The sequence below is a fragment of the Dromiciops gliroides genome, chromosome 6 (genome assembly GCF_019393635.1).
Source record: "Dromiciops gliroides isolate mDroGli1 chromosome 6, mDroGli1.pri, whole genome shotgun sequence".
NCBI classification, from domain to species: domain Eukaryota; kingdom Metazoa; phylum Chordata; class Mammalia; order Microbiotheria; family Microbiotheriidae; genus Dromiciops; species Dromiciops gliroides.
Genome location: NC_057866.1, coordinates 52,154,681 through 52,182,289, shown reverse-complemented (window position 1 = coordinate 52,182,289; position 27,609 = coordinate 52,154,681). Strand labels below are relative to the sequence as shown.

Below are 27,609 nucleotides of genomic sequence, written 5' to 3'. Positions count from 1 at the left end.
AGTTTCTGGAAATCCTTTTGCTAGTGTTTTCAAGATATATTCCTTAAGGATGGTGCAGATTTTTTTTCTGCTGGGATCTTTGTAGATCTTCCTTTCCTCATCACATCCACTCTGTTCTTCTTGCTCCTAATATAGGAAGAGTTGCCAGTCACTGTTGTCTTGGGAATGGTGCTAGGATACCAATGAGAAGATGAAAAGTCCAATATCCTCAAGATCCCTTCATAGCTCACTGGGTCCTCCTTCAAAATAAGAGGGAGAACAGCCTGAGGCACTCTCTCCCCTCCATCCCCTAAGGAATTCCTTTTCTTAACTCTCCTCTATGGTGGTAAAAGCATGAATCTCTGGATTTCAACAAGCTTGATAGTTTTAAACAGGTCCATGAGGGTGTGACCAAATCCCTCAAACAATCTGAACCTAGGGCAGTGTAAAAGGCATTGTTTACACCTAGTAAACAATAAAAATGTATCCTCACTTGATAAATATATCAGGACTTAACATTTTTGACATTTACTTTATCTGGGTGGAATGATTTTATTGATTTATTCAATCAACTTCCATTCTTACATAGCTATTAAGTGTCAAAGGCAGGATTTGAACCTAGGACTTCTTGACTCCAAGTCTAGCACTCAACCCACTATGCCATGCTGAATGGAGAGGAATTCAGATATGTCTTAATATTATTATGTAGGTAGTTTTGACCTCAGGTTCTCAGGTTCCCAGAGTACACTTTTAGAACTTTTGAACCAACCACACTGGCTATAGGGTAGGTAGGTGTTACAGTGGATAGACCACCAACTTGGAGTCAGGAAGACTCATCTTCCTGAGTTCAAATACAGCCTCAGATGCTTACCAGCTGTGGACCCTGGGCACTTAATCCTGTTTGCTTCAGTTTCCTCACCTGTAAAATGAACTGGAGAAAGAAAAGGCAAACCACCCCAGTCTTTCCATAGCTCTTCTTACAGCCTACTGAGGGGTTCCTTCTGATTCTGTGGTCAATTATCTTTGATATAACCCCAGCAAGGTGGGCCAAGGAACTGATCAGGAGTCATTGGGCCTCTTATATCCTTTGTCCAGAGGCCAGATCTGTAAATGTCCTATACAAAAGGACCAAAATGCATGCCTAGCTTCATGGGATGTGCTCCAGGCCACTTCAACTACATTAACTATTATCAAATTACTATTTGTTACCATCCCTAGGTCTATATCCCAAAGACATCCAAAGAAAGGGAAAAGGAACTATTTGTGTGAGAATATTTATAGCACTTCTTTTGTGGTGGCTAAGAATTGGAAATCAAAGGGATGCCCATTAATTGGAGAATGGCTGAAAAAATTGTGATATGTGATTGTAATGGAATATTATTGCGCTATAAGAAATGACAAGCAGGATGATTTCAGAAAAACCTGGAAAGACTTGTACGAGCTGATGTATAGTGAAGTGAGCAGAACCAGGAGAACGTTGTACACAGTAACAGCAATATTGTTTGATGAAGAACTGTGAATTGCTTAATGTTCTCAGCAATACAATGATCCAAGACAATCCCAGCCCTTCGAGCAACAGAGAGCATAGTTTTCCGATGTCCTCATTGTGGCAGGAGCTGTGGCTCCCGTATTGGACTGCACAGTCACACTGCAGCTTGTGGCTCTTCAAGGTGCTGATCCATGGTCGTTCGAGACTGGCAGAAGCCTACTACTAATGAGAATGATGAAGCATACTATCTGCCTCCAGAGAAGGAAATGATATTGATTGAATACAGAATTAAGCATACTATTTTTCATTTTCTTTCTTTCATTTTTTCTTTTTATTTAAGTTTTCTTACACAAAATTACTAATATGGAAATGTTTTACATATTGCACATGTATAACCTGTATCTGATTGCTTACTGTCTCAGGGAGGGAGGAGGTGGGGAGAGATAGAGAAAATTTGGAACTCAAAATTTTAAATAAAAATGTTTTTTTTTAATTGGGGGAAAATTGGGGGGGGGGGAACTGCCAAATACATTAAGAAATTACTATTTATAAAACTTGATGTTGCTTGGAACCTTTGACCAGGGTTTCAAGCGATGTCAAGAGCTGCTAATTGCTACAATAGTCCAGATCCCCAGCAAAGTATGCCAATGAAGGCTTAGCTACTATTTTGTAGTAGAATTCAGAGCACCAGGGAAATCATACTGAACTATGCTTATTTAAGAACTCTGGTAGGGGCAGCTAGGTGGTGCAGTGGATAGAGCACCGGCCCTGGATTCAGGAGGACTTGAGTTCAAATCCGACGTCAGACACTAGATACTTACTAGCTGTGTGACCTTGGGCAAGTCACTTAACCCCAATTGCCTCACCAAGAAGAAGAAGAAGAAGAAGAAGAAGAAGAAGAAGAAGAAGAAGAAGAAGAAGAAGAAGAAGAAGAAGAAGAACTCTGGTAACCAACAGACAAGTGATGAATTTGAAGCTTCCTCTATAAAGAGTCTGGCATCTGCAAACCTTTGTGTGGCTGAGTTCAAGTTTGCAAAATTGTTCTGAGCTGCCTTCATGAGAAATAAGACTGGGATAATATGCCTACGGGAGTGGCACATTATACTTTGAGGGATCAACAGGAAAGAAAGAAGGAATATCTGAGCAAAAGCTTTACAAGGAGCTCAAATAGCTTCTTGTCTATTCACAGAGCTTTAAGCTGAGGCAAATTCTCCTGTGTCTGTAACAGATCTCATTGAGAGCCCTATTGTGTTCTACATTTGGGCTCATAATGGCAAAAATCAATGGGAAGGGGCACCTTGCTGAATCCCATAGAACAAGATTACTCAGACCCCCGAGTGGGGGAGGTGGTAGGGGACAGTAGGGGTCAGCAAACCAGCATTGTTGTTCAGGAAATAAAGAAGCACCTTCAGCTCTTGTAAGATGCTCAGATAGGACCGATTTTTGCTCAGAGAATGTACAAGACATGAGATGCCACATTCACTCTGCTTTGCAAATCTTAAAGTGCTATGTAAATGCTAGCTATTACCTTAATAGTTTTAATATCACATTGTGAATTCAACAAACATCTACTACATGCAAGGTGAGATGCAGTGTGGGGTAATCATTTGACTTGGAGTCAGGAAGACCTATGTTCAGATCCCACCGCCAACACCAGCAGTGTGATTGTGGGTAAATCTCACCTCTCTGAGCTTCAGACCACTCTTTAAACCTGTGAGTTATAGGTGGTTGGGCTCTAAGGTCATTGAAAGGAGTTCTTGCATCTAGGAAATCGCAGCATCTGAACCTGTTTACATAGGTGCTATCCCTGGTGCTGAGGACAGAAAACCAGGGAGTGAAACAGTGCCTTGCCTTCAACAAGCATAGGTTCTTTTGGAGAATACAAGATAAACCGATAGATGGACATGCAATATAATTTAAAGAAGAAGAGAGAAACTGGGCATGGAAGGAGGGGTAAAGAATGGCTGGAGGTCATATCTGAACAGAACCTTGAAGAAAGATAATTCAATGATGATGACAAAACATATTCTAAGCACGAGGAAATGATGTGTACAAATCCTGGAAGGCAGAAGTATGGGAAGTAGGCAGGAGATAAATACCCCAGTCTAGAAAATAGCTGGCAATCCACTTTTGGCAGAAATATGGGAATTGCTAAGGCGAATAAAGGGAAATCATGTTGTAAAAGCATAAGGAAGATAGGTCGTGGAGAGTCTTGTACTCTGTTTTCAATAGCAAACTCCTGACTTTGTTCATAGGTTTGAGAACTAGAAGGGACATTAGAGATCATTTATCCAGGAATTCTTAACCTGAAACAATTAATTTATTCTTTTAAAATTTTGATAGCTATATTTCAACCTAAGTTGTTTGCCTTGTACTAGATGGCACTGTGGATATCATGGTAGGCTGGTGTCAGGAAGATCTGGGTTTATATCCAGCCTCAGACTCTTAGTAGCTAAATTGTTGTTAAGTCATTCAGTCATGTTGGGACTCTTTGAGAACCCACTGGGGTTTTGGCATACTACCTATGTGATCCTGGGCAAATCACTTGGCTTCTGTCTGCCTCAGTTTCCTCAATTCTAAACTGGGATTCAAAATAGCACCTACCTCACAAGTTTGTTGTGAGAATTGAGGGGGGATAATATCTGTAAAGCACTTGGGAGAGCTCCTAACATATAATAAGCACTTAAGAAATGATTGTCTTCTTCCCTTCTATACTCCTCTGCCTTATAATCTTATGTATTTGATTTTATACATTTTAAGATATTCTGACAAGGGATCCATAAATTTCACCAGACTATCAAAGGGATTCACACCATGAAAAGTCAAGTATCTCTGTTCCACCTCCCTCATTTTAAAGGAAAGGAAACTGTAGTTCAGAGTGAGTGATTATAGAACTAATGATCTATGGAACACAGAGGCCAGTTAGTCCAAATTCCTCTTTTGACATATGAGGAAACTGAGGCCCAGAGAGGTTAGACTTATCCTAGGTAGTGAGCATCAGAAGCAAGATTTGAATGAACCCACCATTCTCATTCCTGCATCCTAACTTTTGTACATGACATTCTCCTTACATTGAATGATCACACCCCTCTGCTATTTATTCAAGTCCTATCCATTCTTTCAAGCCATAGCTCCTCTGATTTCAGGGGGTTAAGCTCAGGGTGGTTTTCATTTACTATGCTGAACTCAGGCTCTCTGACTGAAAGTGCTCAATTCCATTTTCTCCACTCTCCCCACTATGGAGAAATTGAGAATGCTGATTCTTAAGTACAGTTTCAGCATTCAAAAACAACTCAGTCTATAGGCCCCTTTTAAGCTACATTTCACCAAATGTTAGAACTGCAAGTGGCTTTAGAGATTCAGCTCCCTCATTGCACAGATGCAGAAACTGGCTTCATTCCTTATAAAGTAATATTTCTTACAGTGAGAGAGTAGCCAAGTCCTTTGTGGTATGTAATTGGTTGTTAAAACAATCATACTTTTAGATAGAAAAAAAGCAGTGTTAAAAGTTCTCCCCACTCAATGGACTCCCCTGAAAAAGAATACAAGCATTTTGTTGCAATAAAATGGCTGTAACACAAGTACTGGGCACAGATTGTGTCTCAGGGCAGAGCAGCTGACACACGATCATTCGGTGTTAGTGTGCTGGGAAGAGAAAGCATTTGTATGACTCTAAAATGAAGAAAAGCCAAAGTTGAGGTTGCTACTGTTCTGCTTTAAAAGGGGGGGAAAAGGCCAGAAAACATTTCTGTTGTGGCAATGAAGAAGCCATCTCGTTCACACGCTCATTACTTGGATTGCCTTTCATTAATTAGCTACCAACAGATACATGAAAATAATTCAGACAAAACCCTTTTGGCTAGGGTCTCTCATGATGATGTCATGGGCTATCAAAGGCCAATGCTCTTAATTTACTAGTGGTGATCTTCTCGGGCTCAAGGACCCTGGGTCCCAGGATGACCTGGGAGAGGGAACTTGGACAAAGAGAAAGAATGGGATATGTCTTGTAGAGTGGTTTTCAGCATTGCCAACTCACTGCCAACTAAGGCTCTCTTACCTGGACCTTTATATGTTATTGCTTTGTAACCCAGGTCTCCACAGATGTGAGATTGAGAATATGAAACACAGATACTCATTTCTCCCTGCCCCCACTCTCTCCTCTGCCAAGGACCTGGTCCTGTCTGTGTTTTTTTCTTCTCTTGACACTTACAACTCTGGATTATTTGTCACATCTTCTCCCCAACTCTAGCAAGGCATAGCGGGGGGAATGGGGAACATAGAACCAAGCCTTACATCTCTCTCTGGGTCTCTCTCTGTCTCTGTCCCTCTTTTGTCTCTCTTTCTCTGCCTCTGTCTCTCTGTGTGTTTGTCTGTCTCCTCACTCCCTTTTTTCTCCTTCTCTCTCCTCCCTCTGTGTCTCTCTCCACTTTCTCTTATCTCACTTAAAAATTAAATCCTCTCTTTCATACATTGCTTATATTTATTTGTCTCCCTCCCTCTTCAGAGAATCAGCTTCTTCTAATAATGATTTTTTTAATAGGAAGAAAGAAAAAAAACCTCTATGAAACTAGCCAATTGATTCAAAAAAGTCTGATGTTATTTGCAGTTTTCCATACTCACGTTTCCCTTGACTCCCAACCAAACACTTCTGAAAGAAGCAGGAGCAGGTATTTTCTTAAATCTCTTCTATGGGGGTTAAGCTTGGCAGGTAGCTATGGATACATTGGGTAGAGCACTGGGTCTGGAATCAGGAAAATGAGTTCAAATATGTCCCCAAATACTTGTGTGACCTTGGGCTAGTCACTTAACCTCTGTTTGCCTCAGTTTTCCTCACATATAAAATGGGGATAATGACAGCTCTTACTTCTCATAGTTTTTGCAAGGAACAAATGAGATATTTGTTAAGTGCTTAGTGAGGTGCTTGGCACAGGGCAGATGCTATATAAATGCTAGTGATTACAATAATATTATCATAAAGCTTGGTCTCAGCATTTGGTTCTGATTGTTTTGTTACTGATGTTTTTTCACTTACATGTTATATCATTGTGTATGGGGGTCTCCTGGTTCTGCTTTCTCACTTTGCCTCAGTTTATATGTCTTTCCATGCTTCTCCAACACAGGTCTCTTGATTCTATTGCTTTTTTAACTCTGTGATCAGGGACAAGTCACATAATAGAATCTCAGATTTTTCATCTGTAAAGAAAAAAAAAGGTAATGCTGCTCATACTACCTGCTTAGGAGGAAACATGACATGGTGAACAGAGAGGGATGCCCTTTGAATGAAAAAAGATTTGGGTTCAAGGTCTGCCTCTGAAACATGCTGACTGTGTGATTGACCTCAGGGAAGTCACTCATCTTCTAGATGGTCCAGAGACCTCTCTAGGACTCTAACCTGCTGACAAGTTGTTGGTCTGCATTGATGAAAGGAGTTCACACACCCAGTTCTTCATATGGAAGAAATTACAGTCTAGAAGACCAAAAACTCCTTGTCTCATGGATAGTTCTGAGGGGAGAACTTTGTAAACTTTGGCATGCTATAGAAATGGGTGTTATTATGCCATTGCCCCCTCTGTCATTCTGAGCTATGGCCTTCTGTATTTTTCAGGGCAGCAATGTCATGTCTAGGCACTCCCTCTTCCATACTCTTAATCAGCAAGGTCAGGATCACAAAGGCAGGGGGAGGTAATATTAATAGTAATTGCTTGAATTTATGCATAGCACCTACGATGTGGCCAGTCACTGTGCTAAGCACTTGACAATTTATCATCTCATTTGATCCTCACAACAACCCTGGGAGATTGATGCTATTATTAACCTCATTTTACAGATGAGGAAACTGAGGCAAACAGAAGTGAAGTGATTTACCCAGGGTCACACAACTGGAGGCTGCATTTGAACTCTTTCTGACTCTATATCCAGTTCTCTGTCTACTATGCCACCTACCTGGTTGGGAAACAAGGGATGGAGCAAGATCAGATCTCCTAAAGTAAGCATGCTTAAGAGCACAAGGTGGAGATAAGGGAAGGAACGAGCTAGAAAAGGGTCACATCTCCTAAAGTTTCCCCAATACCTTGGGAGAGCTGCTAACAGTTAGTATAAACATCACTTGATGGATTATTTTGCCTGGTTAATCATTCATCGGTACTGATTCATGGCAAGAAGGTCCAGTCACATTTCTGCCTGGCCTCACATAATTAAAGGTAGGAAGTTCCTGTTTGGGGTGTTCCACACATGCTATGATATTTGACCGACAGGCTTGAAAGGTAGAAATACCGGACTACAGCACCAGTTCTCACAGCCATTCACAGGATGGGAAACTGGCAAGACATTTAACCTTTGTCCTTCCTCCTGTGGCTTTTCACTGGGGTGTTGTGGGAATCCCAGTGCTGTGTGGCACACACTACTTATGGCTATGGAAGAGATCCACCTTGTAATCTGGTGGCTTTATTCAGAAAATGGCTAGGCTACATTTCCCACAAAATTCCTATCCTTTACCCTTCTGGGAATCCATTTACCCATTTCTAGGGATCATAGACCTAGAAATGGCAAAGGCATGCTTTTGCATGTCTGAAATGTTATACTTTGTCTTTCACATGACACATAGATACAATGATAGGAATTCACTATGAAATAAAAGATTCAATTCAACAGACATTTATTATATACCTACTATGCGCAAGCACAGGAGATACAAAGAAAAAATAGCATTGTTCTTGCCCTCAAGCAGCTGAAACATTGCTGGAAAGGGGAATGAGGAGGTATAACAGGTACACAAATAAGTGACCATAAAGAATATAGAAAGTAATATTAAGTAATTTTAAGAGGAATAAAGGAATGGCAATGAAAGGGAATTAGGAAAAGTCCCATTAAGAGGTGACTTGGAAGTTGGGCTTTTAACGGAGCAAGATGTCTAAAAGGCAAAGGTGAGAACTATGCATTGCTGGTATAGGGGCTGGGATCCCCTGTGCAAGGGTATCCTGGTAGGAGTGTTGTATAATGGGGAACAACTAGTGTGCCAGTTGACTAAAAAGGAGAATATGTAAAGTTGAATAATGTGAAATAAGAATAGAAAGGCAGGTAAGAGCCAAACAATTGAGGGCTTTAGATTAATTTGAACTTCAGCAGGAGATGGTAGCATTTCAGAGCTAGTAGGAATCTCCAAGGTTATATTGTACAAGTCCCCTCTGAAACTGGAACTCTTGCTAAAGCATTCCTTTAAATGTCAGGAAAAAAGGTGATCTGAATGTGGAACTTTTGAACAGAAAATCTAGAAAACTGGACCTACATTCTTCCTGGGAGATACCTACAAATAAGAAGACCCATTTAAGAGACATAGATTCATTTTATAGATGAGAAAACCGAGGTCCAGAGAGGGTAACTTACCCAAAGCTACACAGTCAACAATGGGAAGAACTGATATGAGAACCCAAACATTCAAGATATCATCTGTGAAATCCCTTTTATTCTGACAACCAGTGTGTCTCTAAGTTAGTCAAGTCTAAATATGGATGATTTCAGACCAAATAGGGGCCACATTTTTTGCCACTTGCACTCAGTCAGAGTCATCAAAATGCAGGGTTGGATGGGACTCCATAGCTCAAGTCAACAAGTCAGAAATATTTGTTAAGCTCTTACTCATCTAGTCTACCACACCACCCAAAACAAGAATTTTCCTCTATGGTATTCCTGACAAGTGGTTATCTGGCCTTTTGTGGTTCCTTATGGATATAATCATGACAATTCCTTGTTCAAGAATCATCAATGTGAGTGAGATGACCAGAACCAGAAGAACATTGTACACAGTATCATCAACATTGTGTGTTGATCTACTGTGATGGACTATATTCTTCTCACCAATGCAATGGTACAGAAGAGTTCCAGGGAACTCATGATAGAAGAGGATCTCCAAATCCAGGAAAAAAAAAGAACTGTGGAGTATAGATGCTGAATGAGCCATACTATTTCTTTTGTCTTTGGTGCTGTTGTTTTTCTATTTTGAGGTTTTTTGTCATTGCTCTGATTTTTCTCTTATAACATGACTAATGCAGAAATATGTTTAATGTTATTATGTATATATATGTGTATACACACACACACACACACACACACACACACACACACACACATTATATACCTATATCAGATTACCTGCTGTCTAGGGGAGGGCGGAGGGAGGGGAGGGAGGGAGAAAAATCTGAAATTGGAAAGCTCGTATAAACAAAAGTTGAGAACTATCTTTACATGTAACGGGAAAAAAATAAAATACTTTATTACAATGGCTCCTTGATAGCTAAAATATTATCCTTATGAACCAGCGAAGTAACTGCATTATGGGATGTTTTTCAAACACTATGAAAACTCTTCTTTTTCCATAGTTTGACCTCTGTATGGCCCAGACCTCTTTTTCTTCCTCTTCCTTCTCCTCCTCCTTTTTCTTCTTCTACCACCTCTTCCTCCTCCTTTTTCTTCTTCTACCTCTACTTCTTCCTCCTCCTCCCTTCTTCTTCTTCTGCTCCTCCTCCTTCTTCTCCTTTCTCCTCCTCCAACTTCTTTCTCTCCCATCTCAGTTTCCTTTTCCTTCTTCTTCCTCCTCCTTTTTCTTCTTCTTCCTCCATAATAATAATAGTTTGTATGGAATTTAAAGTTTTAAGAGCACTTTACATATATAATCTCATTTGATCCTCACACCAACAGAGCAAGGTAGCACTATTATTATTCCTATTTTACAGAAGGGAAAACTGAGGTGGGGAGAGGTTGTGGCTTGCCCAAGGGCATACTGCTAGCAAATGCCTGAGGCAGGATTTAAACAAAAGCTTCCTGACTCCAGGTAGAACTCTCTAACCACTGTGCCACCCAGTGATCTATTTGGCCATGTTAAACTGGTTCCAGACTCCATTCTCTGCCTATTTCAATACAATATTGTATATAATACATTCACACTGAGTTTGCAAGAGTTTGATACATATTCCTTAATTTTTCATCATGAAACCATACTTTTATCACATTAGATGTTAAATGATATTAAAATGAAAGGTTATATTTATAAAATGCTTTGCAAATCTTAAAGTGCCATATAAATGCTAATTAATATTAGTGTCTCTGAAGGAAAAATCAAACTTTTCTATGTTTAGCCTTGATTATATCTATAAATTTTATTGGGTTTAAATAAAGTAAATTTCTAGGCAATTGAAGCCTATTTATTTCCATTGTTAGATACATTTCTCAACATTTCGTAATCATGTTGCATAGTGCAGTTATGTTGGAATATTCCATCTCTATTGGGTAGTTTCAGTAAAATGAAGATACTGAGATTTTAAAAGGTTCATTTTGACAATGATTTATTTATATCTTTGAATGAAAAATATGATCTTCCTCAGCAAATTTTTCCCCAATCTTCAGCACATCTTGCTGATAACATTTTTTCTTTGTAGCAATGGCAACATTGCAATAACAGTTGTTGTTGTTGTTTCTTACTTGTCATCTTGATGTTCTTCCAGCTTCAAGAATTCTATGGAGCATCTAAAGCAATCAGCAACAATCCACCCACCTGCCAGGTCCTCCGAAGTTATTTGAGCTTTTTTCCCCTGCAGAGTAATTAGATTGTTTTACAGAAATAGTTTATTAATTCTTAGCATCATCTCTGCTTTCTATTACATTTTCCCTTCACTGTAGGGTTTGAATGATCCTTGAAAAGCTTGACTTCCTTCATTCCCCAATTGAGAAATGGTCAAAGGATATGAACAGGCAGTTTTCTGATGAAGAAATCCAAGCTATCTATTGCCATATGAAAAATGCTCTAAATCACTATTTATTAGAGAGAGGCAAATTAAAACAACTCTGAGGTACCACCTGATACCTATCAGATTGGCTAATATGACAAAAAAGGAAAATAATAAATGTTGGAGAAGCTGTGGAAAAATTGGAACACTAATGCATTGTTGGTGGAGCTGTGAACTGATCCAACCATTCTGGAGAGCAATTTGGAATTATGCCCAAAGGGCTATGAAGCTATACATACCCTTTGACCCAGCAATACCATTTTTGGGTCTTTTTCCCAAAAGATCATAAAAAAGGGAAAAAGACCCACATGAACAAAAATATTTGTAGTTGCTCTTTTGTGGTGGCAAGGAATTGGAAATTGAGGGGATGCCCATCAATTGGGGAATGGCTGAACAAGTTGTGGTATATGAATAGAATGGAATTCTATTGTGCTGTAAGAAACGATGAGCAGGAGAAGTTTAGAGAAACCTGGAAGGACTTGCATGAACTGATGATGAGTGAGATGAGCAGAACCAGGAGAACATTATACACAGTATCATCAACATTATGTGTTGACCAACTGTGACTAGATTCTTCTCACCAATCCAACAGTACAAGAAAGTTCCAAAGGACTCATGATGGAAAAGGCTCTCCAAATCCAGAAAAAAAAAAAAAAGGAACTGTGGAATATGGATGCTGATTGGACCATACTATTTCTTTTGTTTTTTGTGCTGTGTTTTTCTTTTTTGAGGTTTTTTTTTCTTTTTGCTCTGATTCTTCTTATAACTGACTAATGCAGAAATATGTTTAATGTTTTATATATATATACATATACATATATATATATATATATTAACCTATATCAGACTACCTACTGTTTGGGTGGGGGGGAGGAGGGAGGGAGAAAATTTGAAATTGGAAATCTTATCCCAAACAATGTTGAAAACTAAAAAAAATAAATAAATGAGAGCAAAAAATAAATTTGAAAAGAAAAGAAAAGCTTGACTTCCTGACAGCAACAACCACTGCAATATCTTTAACAGTCACTGAGGTGTGCTCTTTAAGAGCTGCAACTTTTGCATGTTTCCTTGAATCCATTCTTAAAATACCACAGAATTAAAAATGCAGTGAAATACAGCAATTAGACATGTGTGGCATGAAATTCAGCATTCAAACTGATGAAGAAGGAACCAAAGGTGGAAATTTCACCTGGTCAAGGCCAGATGTTATAAGTCAGTTTAGTATCAGTAGCAACAAACCCAAGTAAACATTACTGTCACAAAATGCAACCATATAAAATTATTGCTTGTCCCAAGAAATTCACACACCACTATAATTATGTCTTTACCTTTTACTTACACTGTGAGAGTCATGAGAGCAAGGATCATACCTAATACAAGGTCTTTTGTTTGGCATTTAAAATCTTTCATATTCTGGCTTCAATCTGCCTTTTCAGCCTTATAATTTAAAGCATTCTACAGTCCAGGTAAGCTGAGGACTTGATGTCCTCATACATGACTTCCTTTGCCATATCTTTGTACAGGATGTCCTTCTGCCTAGAAGATTCTATCTCCTCCCCTCCATCTTTTAGAATCTGGTCTCCTTCAGGGCTCTCTTCAAACACTACTTCGGATGTGAGACCTCCTGATCCTCCAAAAGTTAGCACCTCCCCCAATTATATTGTATTTATTTTGAATATATTTATGGGAATATATGTTGTTTCCATTACAAAGGTAATGTCCTGGAGGCTAAGGGCCATTTAATTTTTGCCGTGGTGTTACTAGTTCCTAGACGTAGGATGTGCTTCATAAAGGCTGATTGAGTATATTTAAACCTGTATCTCCCAATGGCAGAGACTTTCAAGTAATGTAGAGGAAGGAAGGAAACAAGCAAGGATTAAATGCCAGGGAAATGCCAGGTACTTTATAAATACAACCTCACTTGATCTTCAGAACAGCCTCTGGGAGGTATCATTTTATCATTTCATCCCTATTTTATAGATGAAGAAACTATGATTTGTCCAAGGTCACATGGTTAGCAAGTATCTGAGACCAGATTTAAACTGAGGTCTTCTTGACTCCCAGCCAATGCTCCGTCTAGCCACTTAATGGAGTTTTTATTTATGAGACCATCATTGCCTTCTATGTGAAGGAAGTTCCCTCAGCGGCTTGGGTGATGAGAGAGAGGCTCTCTAACTAGCTTCAAAGGCCTTCAGAAAAGCTGTCAGTCCTCAGCAACCTTCTCTAGGGTTCATTCAGCGATTTCTTTACTCATGGAATCCTCTAAAAGACTATATAAATGTTGAAGTCTTCTCTCCCCTAAGAAATCAGCCTCAATCCTTCCTTTTATTGTTTGTTCTTTTCCATCCTAAGTGAAATGTATTGGCTCCTCATGACCTCATGAGTTCAAAGGTGATCAGAGGGATGCTCCAGCATCACTGTATTCCAAAGACTGGATTCTATGCTTGGAACCTGTTGCAGCCAGCCCAGGACATACACACTAAGGAACAAAAAGTAGCATTCTGGACCCAGGCCAGGAGGCAAGGATTCATCCAGAATCAGAATCAGAATCAGGCTGAGGCAAGGATTTATCCAGAATTTATGTCATCTTTGGATATGAACTTGGTTAGAAAAATGCTATGTAGGAACTGAGTTAAGTTTTGAACTTACTCCTCCAGAGATGGGTGATCCTGTAAGTATTGAGGGAAATGCTTATACATTTGTTCTTGCTGTATCTTTGAAATAAATGTCCCCTTTAAAGAGCTAATGGGACCATGCCCAAAAGGCTTTAAAACTGTGCATACCTCTTGACACCCAGCAATACCACTACTAGGTCTATATCCCAAAGAGATCATAAAAAATGGGAAAGGACCCACATGTACAAAATATTTATAGCTACTTTTTTGTAGTAGCAAAGAATTGGAAATTGATGGATGCCTGTCAATTGGGGAATGGCTAAAAAGTTGTGGCATATGAATTGTAATGGAATATAAGAAATGATAAGCAGATAGATTTCAGAAAAACCTGGAAAGACTTACATGAATTGATGCTGAGTGAAATGAGCAGAACCAGGGCAGCTAGGTTGCACAGTAGATAAAGCACCAGCCCTGGATTTAGGAAAACCTGAGTTCAGATCTGGACTCAGACACTTGACACTTACTAGCTGTGTGACCCTGGGCAAGTCACTTAACCCTCATTGCCTGCCTCCCCCCCCCAAAAAAAAGAGTAAAATCAATAAAACTTTGTACACAGTATCAACATTTGTGATGATCAACTGTATAGACTTAGCTCTTCTCAGCAATACAATGATCCCAACTATGCCCAAAGTTCTACAAAGCTGTAGAAGCCTTTATGGGCCTTTGACCCAGCAATACCACTATTAGGTCTTTATTCCAAAGAGATCATTAAAAAGGGCAAAGGACCCACAGGTCCAAAAATATTTATAGCTGCTCTTTTGTGGTGGCAAAGAATTGGAAATTGAGGGATGCCCATCAATTGGGGAATGGCTAAGCAAGTCGTGGTATATCAGTTTAATGGAATACTATTGTACTGTAAGAAATGATAAGCAGAGGGATTTCAGAAAACCTGGAAAGACTTACATGAACTGATGCTGAGTGAGATGAGCAGAACCAGAGAACATTGTACACAGTATCAAAACATTGTGTGATGATCAACTGTGATAGACTGAACTCTTCTCAGCAATACAGTGGTCCAAAGATAATTCCAAAGGACTCATGATGGAAAATGCTCTCCCAAATCCAGAAAAAAGAACTGTGGAATCTAGATGCATATTGCAACCATACTGTTTCTACTTTGTTTTTTGAGGTTTTGTCCCTTTTGTTCTGATTCTTCTTTCACAACATGACGATGCAGAAATATGTTTAATGTGATTGTATATAAAACCTATATAAGATTGCTTTCTGTCTTGTACAGGGGGGAGGAAAGAGAGGGATGGAGCAAAATTTGGAACTAGAATATCTTACAAAAACAAATGTTGAAAACTATTATCTACATGTGAACTAGAAAAATAATAAAATATGATAAAAAACTACAACGATCCAAGACAATGCCAAAAGATTTATGGTTGAAAATACTCTCCACATCCAGGAAAAGAACTATAGAGTCTGAATGCTGACTGAAGCATACTATTTTCACTTTTGTTGTTGCTTTTTTGTTATTGTTATTGTTTATTTTTCTTGCATTTTTTCCTTTTGTTCTGATTAATGTGGAAATATGTTTAACATGATTGTAATGTATAACCTATATCGAATTGTTTGCTGGTCTTGGGAGGGAAGGGAGGGTGGGAGAAAAATTTGGAACTCAAAAAATACCTTCACATGTAATTGAGAAAAATAAAATAAAAAGAACTAATTGATGTTCAATGGTTTCATGGGCCTGGGGTGCTAGTAACTTCCCTTGACCATTGAGTAAACACAACCAACAGGGGCTTAAGGCATTGTTAGAGAAAAGAAACCCACACACCTAACCTAACACTCTGAAGGGGAGATGTAGGGAATATTGTCTGGAGATTGCTTCTCACCTTGGCATTCTGATACTGTGAAAGGAAACTCCTCCATCCTTAGCCCAGAAAGTGTATAAACCAAAACAACAATGATAATGGTTTCCTTTGATAAAAGCTGAAATGGTTGAAAAGAGATCAAGGTGGTGGGGTATGTCTGTAATCCTTAGTACCGAGAGCAGGCTTTCAGATCACTTGAGTTAAGATTCTAAACAGAAGCTGCAATAGAGCTAGAGATAATTGGCTGGCATCTAGTCTATTTGAGTCCCTGGGACAAGAGGGCCAACAGGTTGCCTAAGGATGGATGAACTTGTCCAGGTCAGGAAAAACAGAGCAGTTCAAGCTTCCATACCAATTAGCAAAGGATCAGGCGGCTGCTGCCCTTCTAGTCCTGGTAAGATTGAGAGACATGGTTTTTTAAAAAGTGAAAATAGTGACAATTTAATCCCAGTTGGTTGCTAGGACATTCATTTATTATTTATAAATAAATTATTTATTTATTTATTTATTTAGACTTTTCCCCAGGTAACATGTATAAACAAATTTTCACGTCTATTTTTTAAAACTTTGTGTTCCAAATTCTCTTTCTCCCTTCCCACCCCCCTTAAGAACTCAAGCAGTTCATTATAAATTATACATGTGCAGTCATACAAAACATTCCTACATTAGTCAGATTGTAGACCACTCATTATAATGCCCATCCTCTGGACAAAGGGGTCAAGAGTCAGGTAAGCAAATAAGTCCGGTAAAGTAATAAACAGGTGTCTCCCCAAGGCAACCCAAACCTGTGCTTGTGTCGGACAGCTAGAAGGACATATTGGATACCTCTACCTGATTGATCAACATTGGCAGGATCTTAGCAGGTATACTGAAGAGACCAGAAGACAGTGTCATAAGGATTTCCGTTTAGTCACATCTGTAAAAAGATAACAGAGAATGAAGGACCCATGAAGATCCGAGCAGAAATGCCTCTGAAGGTTGTGTAGTAGCAAAGAATTGGAAATTGAAGGGATGCCTGTCAATTGGGGAATGGCTAAAAAAGTTGTGGCATATGAATGTAATGGAATATAAGAAATGATAAGCAGATAGATTTCAGAAAAACCTGGAAAGACTTACATGATTGATGCTGAGTGAAAATGAGCAGAACCAGGGCAGCTAGGTTGCACAGTAGATAAAGCTCCAGCCCTGGAGTTAGGAAAACCTGAGTTCAGATCTGGACTCAGACACTTGACACATACTAGCTGTGTGACCCGGGCAAGTCACTTAACCCTCATGTGCCTGCCTCCCCCCCCCAAAAAAAGAGTAAAATCAATAAAACATTGTACACAGTATCAACAGGTTTGTGATGATCAACTGTGATAGACTTAGCTCTTCTCTGCAATACAATGATCCCAACTATGCCCAAAGTTCTACAAAGGCTGTAGAAGCCTTTATGGGCCTTTGGATTGGTCCTTAATGAGAGCAGAGGCTGGTGGGCAGCAGGGGAAAGTGTGTAGAATTCCCCTGGGCAATCATGCAACAAACGGGGGTGGGGTGAGAAGAATGATATGTGAAGTGGATCACCAGGCAAGACTGAAGCACAGCAGATGGGCTGCCTGACTTAGGGACTAGAGACCCCAGCACCTGCTGAGCTCAGCCTTAGCACAGCTAACAACTCAAAGAGACAAGCCGCCCATCGGGTTGTTTGGATGGAAATTGCATTGGAGACCACATGACCATCAGTTTTGATATTTGGTGCATCAGCCTTCAACTGATTCAAGTAAGTTATAGAGTATCAGGGGTTTTCTCTTAAGTCCTATTGCTTTCGTGGACTCCTGTAGAAAGATCCAATCCGGGGATGCTTTCATTTTGCATGGCCAGATAAACACGAGCGAGGTCCAGGCATTCTATGTGCTATTAAAATTTAAGCTGTCCAGAAACCTAGGCTAGGCTGTCAGCAAGAAAGACTGAAGGCTAAGGGAGAGCTTCCCCTCTGAGGGGAAGGGAGTAAATATTCCCTCCTCCTCCCAAAAAACTTTGCAAACCTTAGTAATCATTCCCTCAATCAGCAAGTATTTATTAAGGCTGCTATGTGCCAATAGATCTAAAGACAAAAGTGAAGTTAAACCTGTTCTCAAGGAACTTCCAATCTATTGGGGGGGGGAGGGATAATAGATATGAATATATATATATATATATGTGTGTGTGTGTGTGTGTACAAAATAAATACAAGGTAATTTTGGAGGGAGGGGAGGAGGAAGTACTGGAAGCTGGGAAATCCAAGAAGGCTTCACTCAGGAGGTGGCATCTGAACTGAACTTTGAAAGAAACTAGATATTCTAAGAGAGGGATTTCATTCTGGGAAGGGACAGCCTGTGCATCATTTTGTAGATGGGAGGTGGAATATTATGTGGGGAACTTCAAGACAGCCAGTTTGGTCGGATCTCAGAATGAGCGAAGGGAAGTCATTTATAAAATGGGTGCAAAGGAAAGTTGCAGTCAGGCTGAAAAGGGCTTTGGAATTCCAAAGGGAAACGTTTGTATTTGATTCTAGAGGTAATAGGGAGAAACTGGAGTTTATCGAATTGGGGAGTGGCAAGGTCAGGCCTGTGTTTAGGAATGTCACTTTGGCAGCTATGTGGAGGGCGGGTCGGAGAGGGGAAGAAACCCGAGGCAGAAAGACCAATTAAGAGGCTATTGTCGGGAGAGAGGTGATGAGGGCCTGACCTAGGCTGGCAATAACGTGAATAGAGAGAAAAGAAAGGGAAGGATGCAAGAGGTTCTTGGCAACCAGTTGTATTTGAGGGCTAAGGGGGAGAGAAGAATCCGAGGTGGGGTATTCAGCTATGGGCTCAGGTCTTCCCTGCCTCCTGATCTTTCCCTCTGCCCTGCTGGGAGAAAAATATGTGTCCACCCGGCTCTCCAAACCGAACAATCCCAGGCATACACCTGTTGCCTCCAGCTCAGTTTCCGTCTCCTCTTTTGCAAACTTTGCTCTGTCCTAGAGAGGACAACTGCAGGCACAGCAGCAGAGCAGAAGGCCGCCGAGAGGGTCGGGCTCCGGCCGGGCTCTCGCTGCGGCTGCCACTGCCACAGCCCGGGCTCGGGGCAGCTCTCTGGGGATGGGGGCGGAGCCACACGGGGTGGAGCAAAACTCGGAGGCCCCGAGAGCTTAGTGCCAGAAGGAGAGCGGCAGGAGCTCGGGACCCATCACGTCGCCCTAGGGGCGCCAGAGGCCCTGCCAGAGCTAGACCGAGAGCGGCTGGGAAGAGCAGTCCTTCTTGCTCCCCACCCCCACCAAGGGCCCGCCCCCGCCGGACTCGTCTGCTCCACCCCGGAGGCTCAGGTCTGACCAAGGCAACTTTGGGGAGAGTTTATGCCGAGCGCGCTGGGAGGCAGGGGAAGAGTTGAAGCCCGGGCAGGGGGAGTCCTACTCACCCTGGCCGGGCTGCGGGGCTGCAGCAGCGGGGCCAGGCTCCCGTGGCCGCCTCTGAGCCTCCCTTCTCCGGACCTCGGCCGCTCGGGACGCGGGGCTCTCGGTTCGCCGCTCCCAGACGTCTTGGGGAGGCGGCAAGGGGCTCAAGGAGGCGCGATCCCGGGGCGCGATGGAGCCGCCTGAGGAGAAGATCTCGGTATGGATCTGTCAGGAGGAGAAGATCATCTCTGGGCTGTCCCGCCGCACCACTTGCTCCGACGTGGTGCGGGTGCTTCTGGAGGACAGTCGCCAGCGGCGGCAGCAGCAGCAACCGCGGCGGCGGCGGCGGCGACGGCGGGCTCGAGAAGAGGGAGGCGGAGAGGGAGAAGGGGACCCGCGGGGAGGGGAGCCGCAAGAGCCAGAGGAGGACGAGGAGGAGGCGCCGGCGCAGGGCATGCTCTGGGGGCCCCCTCAGTGCTACTGCATCGTGGAAAAGTGGCGGGGCTTTGAGCGGATCCTGCCCAACAAGACGCGCATCTTGCGCCTCTGGGCCGCCTGGGGAGACGAGCAGGAGAACGTGCGCTTCGTCCTGGTGCGCAGCGAGGCGTCTCTGCCCAACACGGGGCCCCGCAGCGCCGAGGCCCGGGTGGTGCTCAGCAAGGAGAGTCCTTGCTCTAGCCGGGGGGGCCCAGCCCGGCCGAGCCCGGCCCTGACCCAGGAGAAACAGCGGCGCGTGGTGCGCAAGGCTTTCCGCAAACTGGCCAAAATCAATCGGCGGCGCCAGCAGCAGCCACCGTCCCCTTGCTCGTCCACTTCTACGTCGTCCTCCACAGCCTCGTCGTCTTCCTCGCCCCTGACCCAGGACAGCGCTTCAGGCGAGCGGATGGAGACCTTGGTGCACTTGGTGCTGTCCCAGGACCACACTATCCGCCAGCAGGTGCAACGGATCCGAGAGCTGGATCGCGAAATCGACCGCTACGAGGCCAAGGTGCACTTAGACCGCATGAGGCGGCACGGCGTGAACTATGTGCAGGACACTTACCTGGTGGGGGCTATCACCGAGCTGGACGGGGCCGGGACCCTGAAGAGAGGCCCAGACGAGGAACCGCCTCCTAGCAACGAAGGGGGCCCCGAGGCTGCGGCACTAGCGGAGTACGCCCGTCGGTGCGACCAGATGCTGCAGCTTCAGGAGCAACGAGCTCAGCAGGAGGAGCTGCTGGAGCGCGTGGCAGCCGAGATCCAGGAGGAACTGAACCAGAGATGGATGCGGCGGCGCCAGGGAGGAGCTCTCGGGGCAGCCGAGCCCCGACGCCGAGGGCAAGCCCCCGACTCCGAGCTCCTGCTGAGCAGGAGAGGCTGAAGACGCAGCTCAGCACCAGCCTCTACATCGGCCTGAGGCTCAGCACCGACCTAGAGGCGGTCAAGAGCGACCTGGACTACAGCCAACAGCAGTGGGAGCTCAAGGAGAGGGAGTTGCAAAGCCTTCTGGAGACTTTGGACTCTTTAGACTTCATGCCGACCCCGGACGGGGCCGGCGAGCCCGGTTTCCAGAGCTCCAGGCCAAGGGGAGGGCGAGGCACGGGCCGGTGAGGAGGCAGCTGCTGCTGGCCCAGGACCCGGCCCCAGCCCGGAGGTGTGGGTGGACCAGGCCCGGGGTCTGGCCAAAGGCTGTCAGGGCAACGATGAAGACTCGGACACGGGGCTGAGCTCTATGCACAGCCAGGACTCAGATTCTGTCCCGGTCTGTGAGTCTCTCGTATAGGAGAAAAGATAAGAGGGAAGGTAGGAAGAAAGTGATTTGGTCACCAAAAGTACGAGCCAGCTCAGGGATCCCATGGGGTAGTAGGAGTACCTCGCCCTGCCGTAGCCCCCTTACACCAGGCCCAGTGGGGTGTGTGCTGCGAGGACATAACTCGCAGTTTGGGGTAGAAGGGGCCAGATATAGGGCACCTCGGTTAGTTTTATACCCAACCCGAACTTCTGCAGCAGAAGAGGGGAGTTCGAGGTAGGAAGAACATTCCTCTGACTGTGAAGAGCCTTAGGTCCCAGCGAACTGGTCCAGGCCCATTTTCAAACGAGTATTATGTGGATTTCACTAATTTTCACTCTAGTGAAGTCTCTCAATGGCATTTCTGGGAACGGCGACAGTTGGAACACCAGTTTGGGGCATTATCTTTGGTTGGTAAAGAGATTCCTTGAATTTTAATTGTAGCTCTAACTTGTTAAAACTAGCTAAAGAAGAGGCATTTGTGTTGGTCTCAGCCTTACATCCTGGAGAAAACACACAGCCCTGGCTAATTTACGTTTTTTTCAGCTGATAATAGACTGACTACCCACGCCCTGCATTTTGGGCCTTTTTATTTCACTTCTGAGGCTGAATTGAAAGCTCTACTCTATCTCTCCAGAGTATATAACAGTGCATTCCAGCAGAATCTGACCATATAAAATCCTGGAAAGCCTACTCTGGTTAAAATTTAATTTGGAAGCTTTGAGATTTCCTCTTGAATAGTCAAGTATTTTGTCCTTTTACAATTCAGTGTGCTACTTCCTTTTGATTACATTCCATAAGTCTTTGTTAAGCACCTACTATGTTCCAGGCACTATCCTAGGCTTTGGGGGGATATGAAAAAGAAGCAGTTCCTTCCCCCAGCTCATGAATTTAGCTGCTGCTATTTCAGGAGAAATAATAGTGAAGATGGAGAAACCAAGGGATGTTAAGTATATTAAGGAATGAACCATCTGATTTACAGTTCAGACTCAGACTCTGAAAGTCTCCTGACATTTATGAGTACATACCTGTATTTCTTTTTAATTGAGCAGTGCCTGAAAGCCAACCTGAGCTCAACACCTCACCCTAAACCCTAGAGAATGTATCTTTTACCTGCCAGAGGCTTAACTGAGACACTGTAAATAACAGTATTTGCTAGCCAAGGTTTATGAAATCGTTGAATGTAACCACTTCTCTCAATATTCCTCTAACAGGTTATTTGATTAACAACCATAGTCAGTCAAGGATAAAGGTATTTTTGTTTTAAAGTGAGTTAACTGGAGTGACTGAGTTCTGGACAGCTTATGCACACATGCCTAGAGATAAAAGTATAACAGCTTTTCAAAACTGGTTTCCAAAGCCCCAGTGGACTCAGTGTAACCTCTTTAGTTACTTCAATAAAAAACACACACACAACTTATCAGCTATAGGATATTTGTTGCCTCTTTTGAATGAATCAGGCTGCCTGATTTCCTTTGGAAGCTGGGCACTTCCTGGAGATATCATCAGCCCGTACGAGGTGTAAACAATGGTGAGTGTGGGGTGCCAGACTTGGGTAGGCACTATTACTGTTATCAGCTTAAATGTTCAGAGATTGGGTCTGGTTGCAGCTGGGCTTCACCCATTTTAAGCTCATTTATGAAACCAGACTTCATAGAGCAGTTTCTTCTTTGCTTGCTGGTATCTTAAACTGGGTCCAGTTTTTGCAGACCAGAGAGCATGCCACTGTTTAATCTGTTTTCTTTATGTCAACATATTTCCCCACACAGATTTTTGAGTAAAATGATAGAGAATTAAGAGGTTGTCTTTATAATTGATACTTTTAGAAGAAACTTACCATATAATTATGGTCTTGTGTTTTTAGGCCAGCACTTCTCTTCCTAAGCATGGTTAAAATGAAGAAGGTGCAAAAAAAAAAAAAAGAAAGAAAGAAAGAGAAAAAAGAAAGAAAGAAACCTCAGACCAAACTTAATGATAGCTTTGACAGGAAAGCAGGGGACTATACAATCTTTATTTACAGTTTAGCAAGAAATCCTGTCTGAGAGGTATATGCAGGGGCGAGTCTGACCTAGTGAGAGGTGGGGTTTTTTTGGGGGGGTGTTTCTTTGTTTTGTTTTTATAGATACTAGACCTTTGATTTAATTAGTATGGGGAATTCCAGGAAAGGAAACTTCTCTATCCACTATCTTCCCTCCCCTTCCCCAATTTATGGTCTTTGGAAATTGCCTAGTCACAGAGAAGTTAAATGGCTTGCCCAAGGTCTCATGGACAGTATGTGTCCCTGGGCAGGACTTGAACCTAGGACTTCAGAACCCTGAGGCTGGTTCTCTATCCACTACACTATGCTGCCTTCTGTTTTCCTAAAATCATAATTTTAGAGCTGGCAGGTATGACAGAGGTATCCAAATCCTCATTTACAGATTAGCAAACTAAGAGGGGAGAAAGAGGTTAAGAGACTTTGGGTTAAGAGAAATTGGGATTTGAACTCAAGTCTTCTGACACCCAAACCAACCCTATTTCCATAGTACCGCTGTTGGGGAGGGGCACAAGGAGTGGGAGGAAGTCGTAATGGTTCTCAGCCCTCTGGCTCAGGCCAGTGGCCAGGAGAATTGGGAGATAGTTGCGCCATAGAAAATAACCACTTTCCCTTTCAGCTGTTATTTTAACCTTTACAGACCTAACGGGCTGCTGAAGCACGCAGATGGCTGTGACTTTTTTTGCCAGCAGCCAACAGAACAAACAGGCCACGTCACAATGATAAGCCCTGTGTGTGCTCCACAGGCACCTGAGGACTACTCCGAGACAAAGAGATCCTAGAATGGAGCAGGCTGGGACAAGGGACCATTGGCTGGTAACAATGAGCACAACTCGCCCTTCCTGATGAGATTTCCCCTATGTGGGCAGGAAGTGTGGGGGCAAAGGGAGGCATCCAGGAGATAGCCCACACTAGAGACAATAGTTCCCCTTAAATCAGCACCCTGGTACTTAGCCAGCCATAGCTACTTCACCAGCTCCTCCAGCTCCCAGAAAAGTGACTGGGCCTCTGGGACAAAGGATGCTGGTTTTCTCACTCTCTTCTTGCCTTTCTTTTTCTTTCGTTCTTTTTTTTTTAAGGGGCAGGGGTAATTCTAGGAGCAAGAGCACAGCTGTGATACTGCTATGGGAGGACATTAAGAGATCAGGTTTTCTTCACTGGAAGGAAAGACAGCAGCAGCCCCTATTTATCAGTGTGGATGCTCCAAGATCTGGTGGAGGGGGCAGCTTGCAAGTGTGCCACTTAGCCAGTGGCTCCTTGCTCAAACTATCTTCCTTCTTAGAACAGGAGTTTTTATCCTGTTGGAAGGTTTCACTTCCATGACACCGTCCCCTCCCCCTCCCCACCTGAAATGTATATGCACGTACACAGATATAGTCATAGGGGATCTATTCACTTTTTGCACAAAGCAAATTAAAATTCATTTTGCATCGAGAGTTTTGCAACAGCCCTGGGGGTAGTTTTTGATACACCACCCTGTGGTATATATATATAAAAAAACCAAAACCCAAAACACTCAGGGTTTGGAAACAACTGACTTAGGTCTTCTTTGGAGCAGAATAATGGAAAGGTATGATCAGTCAGTGAATAGTGCAAGTGTGTGACTGTACACTTGTGTGTGTGTGTGTGTGTGCTCTCAAGAGTGTGAAAGACTTGGGAGACTTTCACAGTGGTGCTCACTATGATGGTTGGGCAGTGTAATGATTGGAATGGCTTCTGTTGGGGCATTCTTGTGCATAAGGGGCTGGGAGAGCCTGGAGATCTTTCACCCTTTCCCAGTACTACCCCTCAGCTCCTACCTAATGGAGACATTGTCCCTGTTTGCTGTCATGCCAATTGGCAAAGGGCTTGGCTCATATTTCTCAGCAAGGAAGCAGCAAACATTTGCACATAGGCAAGATCACGGAAGGAAAAGAAAAGCATGTCATTTATTTACAGAATCTATTCTCTATTTTCCACATCTTGGGGTTTCACAGTTTGGGGAAGGAGGAAGAATGCTAGGAGCTAAGTTCATGAAAGCATATTTGCTTTTTAATTGGATTTTCATTTATTTTAGTTTCCATTATATAGAAACTTGAATAGCTTGTTGACAAGTGGAAGGTTGGGTAGTGAAACTAAGACTTGTCCTGAGAGCAGAAAGACCAGGGTTCTAATCCTGCCTCTGACACATACTAGCTGTGTGACCTTGGGCAAGTCAATCACTTGGGCTGTAGAGTCCGAGAACTTTGTTCTAATCTTGACTGAGATGCTTACTACCTCTTTGGTGTTGAGTGAGTTCTCCCGGGTACTCAGTTCCCTCATTTGCAAAAGGAGATGGTTGGACTAGATGACCTCTCAGGTCCCTTCCAGCGCTAAAGCCCTAAACCTATGATCTTTTGAACCCCCAAGTGGCCTGAGAGGTTCTTTTAAGTCCTTTTACAGGCTTAACTTTTTTTGGAGGCAATCAGGGTTAAATGACTTGCCCAAGTTCACACAGTTAGTAAGTACCTGAGGCAGATTTGAACTCAGGTCCTCCTGACTCCAGGCCCAGTGCTCTATCTACTCAGGCTTAACTTTTAAACCTGCAATTTGTGGTTCTGTATTAGTGGGAGCTGCTATTAAACCAATGAAATAACAGGTATGAATCATTGTCCTCCCTGCAAAAAAGCCTACTTTGATGCCCTTTTAGTGGGTGTCCTTCAGGGCCCCCTCCCATGATCTGGACAGTATCAATTCATCAATCAATCAACATTTTTAAGGTACCTACCAGGTGTCAGGCAATGGACTATAATGTCTCTCTTTTCAAAGTACTTAAATTCTTCTGGGGGTGGGTGGGAGACTTTAAAGAATGTCAGTGTATGCATTTTTCTTTTATATTTCCATCATCTCCTATATTGTTTTCACCACACTGAGGAAGGGACTCTCCAGTTGTTATTCCTACAACCAGCATTCAGCATGGACTGCCAAAGAACTTTAGAGCTAGGAAGCAACTCAAAGGTTGTTTAGTTCATCCATCTCTGAACCGTGAGCTCTGGGTGGGGGGTGGGGTGGGGGTGGCAGGGAACAGGAAGGAGGAAAGGAATAAGAATTTTGAAAGCACCCACTATGTGCCAAATTCGGTGCTAAGCACTTTACAAATATTCATTTGATCCTCACAACCACCCTGCAAGGTAGTGCTATTATCCCTGGAGGAAACTGAGGTAAATTAAGTTTAAGTGCCTTTCCCAGGGTCACACAACTAATAAGTGTTTTGTGGCCATATTTGAACACAGGGCTTCTTGACTATAGGCCCAGGCACATCTAGCTTACTCCAGATAGGGCAAGGGACCCTCCCAAAGTCATACAGGTAAAGTAAGGTGGGGGATTAGGAAGGGGTAGGGAAGAGAAGGAAGGCCTAAGTGAAAACTGGGGAAAAGTAACTGTAAAAAAACAACATAGGACAGATTAGCAAATTGGCAGTGTTCCATTGCACAGGTGTCCATAGTTGTTGGAGTGATATGTTTTATTGACTCAATTTACAGAGAGGATTGAGGACAGCAAAGTGGCGAAGTGGAGTCAGGAAGACTCCTCTTCCTGAGTTCAAATCTGACCCCAGACACTTAGTAGCTGTGTGACCTGGGGAAGTCACTTCACCCTGTTCGCCTCAGTTTCCTCGTGTGCAAAATGAGTTGGAGAAGGAAATGTCTAACCACTCCAGTCACTTTGACAAGAAAATACCAAATGGGTCACAAAGAGTCAGAGATAACTGAAATGACTGAACAGCAGCAGCAGCAGATTAAACAAGGCAAAGTACTCAGAGACAGTGCTGAGGGTGAGTGAGTCAGGGCATCAGGGAGGCAAGCAGCAAGTAACTCTTGATGGACAAGTATGCATCATAGCACAAATACAGAGCATTACTTTTATATTCACCCCCAACACTTAAAAATTTTTTAAATTTCATTAAACATTTCCCAATTACATGTAAATTTTTTAAAACAATCATTAAAAACATATGAGTTCCAAATTCTTTCCTTCCCTCCAAATCCCTCCACCTTCTTTGGGGTAGCTTGGTGATACAGTGGATAGAGCACTGGCTCTGAAGTTCAACATGACTTCAGAAACTATCTGTATGACCCTGGGCAAGTCACTTAACCCCAACTGCCTTAAACATCTGGGGCCATCTCCAGTCGTCCTGCTGTATATCTTGCCACTGGACCCAGATGGCTCTGGAGGAGAGAGTAAGGCTGGTGACCTTGCACAGCCCTTCCTCACTTAAATCTGATTCATTGCAAGTCATGACATCACCTCCCAATGTGATGGTCCTCTTCGAGAATGAAGGACAAACAACCACCACCACCACCACCACAATCTACTTTAAGAAGGCAAGCAATTTAATATTGATTATACATTCAAAGTCATACAAAACATTTCTATGTTAGCCATGTTGCAAAAGAAAACTCCAAAGAAAACAATAAAAATAAAGTTTAAAAAGTATGCTTCAATCTGCTTTCAGAGTTCCTCAGCTCTCCACCCCCAGCATTTGTACATGCACAGTGGATACTGGGTCTTGACTTTCTCATTTGGACCCATTTCTCTGTGGTCACTCTGAGAAACTGGCTTCCTTGCAGTCATGGAGCTGTCCCGTTGGACTTTGTTCTCCACAGCATTTGTAAAGCCAACTTTGGTGCTGTGGCATTGGGACGATCTAG

At 42.9% G+C, this 27,609-nt stretch overlaps 1 protein-coding gene across 1 annotated transcript; it reads left to right on the top strand.

Moving 5' to 3' along the window:
• Nucleotides 1-18,983: 18,983 nt before the first annotated feature.
• RASSF10 (Ras association domain family member 10) lies at nucleotides 18,984-22,452 on the top strand. The gene is given in 4 exon segments (XM_043969721.1): nucleotides 18,984-20,418; nucleotides 20,420-20,458; nucleotides 20,460-20,684; nucleotides 20,686-22,452. Coding segments are annotated over 4 exon segments (1,569 nt in total). The 5' UTR covers nucleotides 18,984-19,329; the 3' UTR covers nucleotides 20,902-22,452.
• The last annotated feature ends 5,157 nt before the right edge of the window (nucleotides 22,453-27,609 follow it).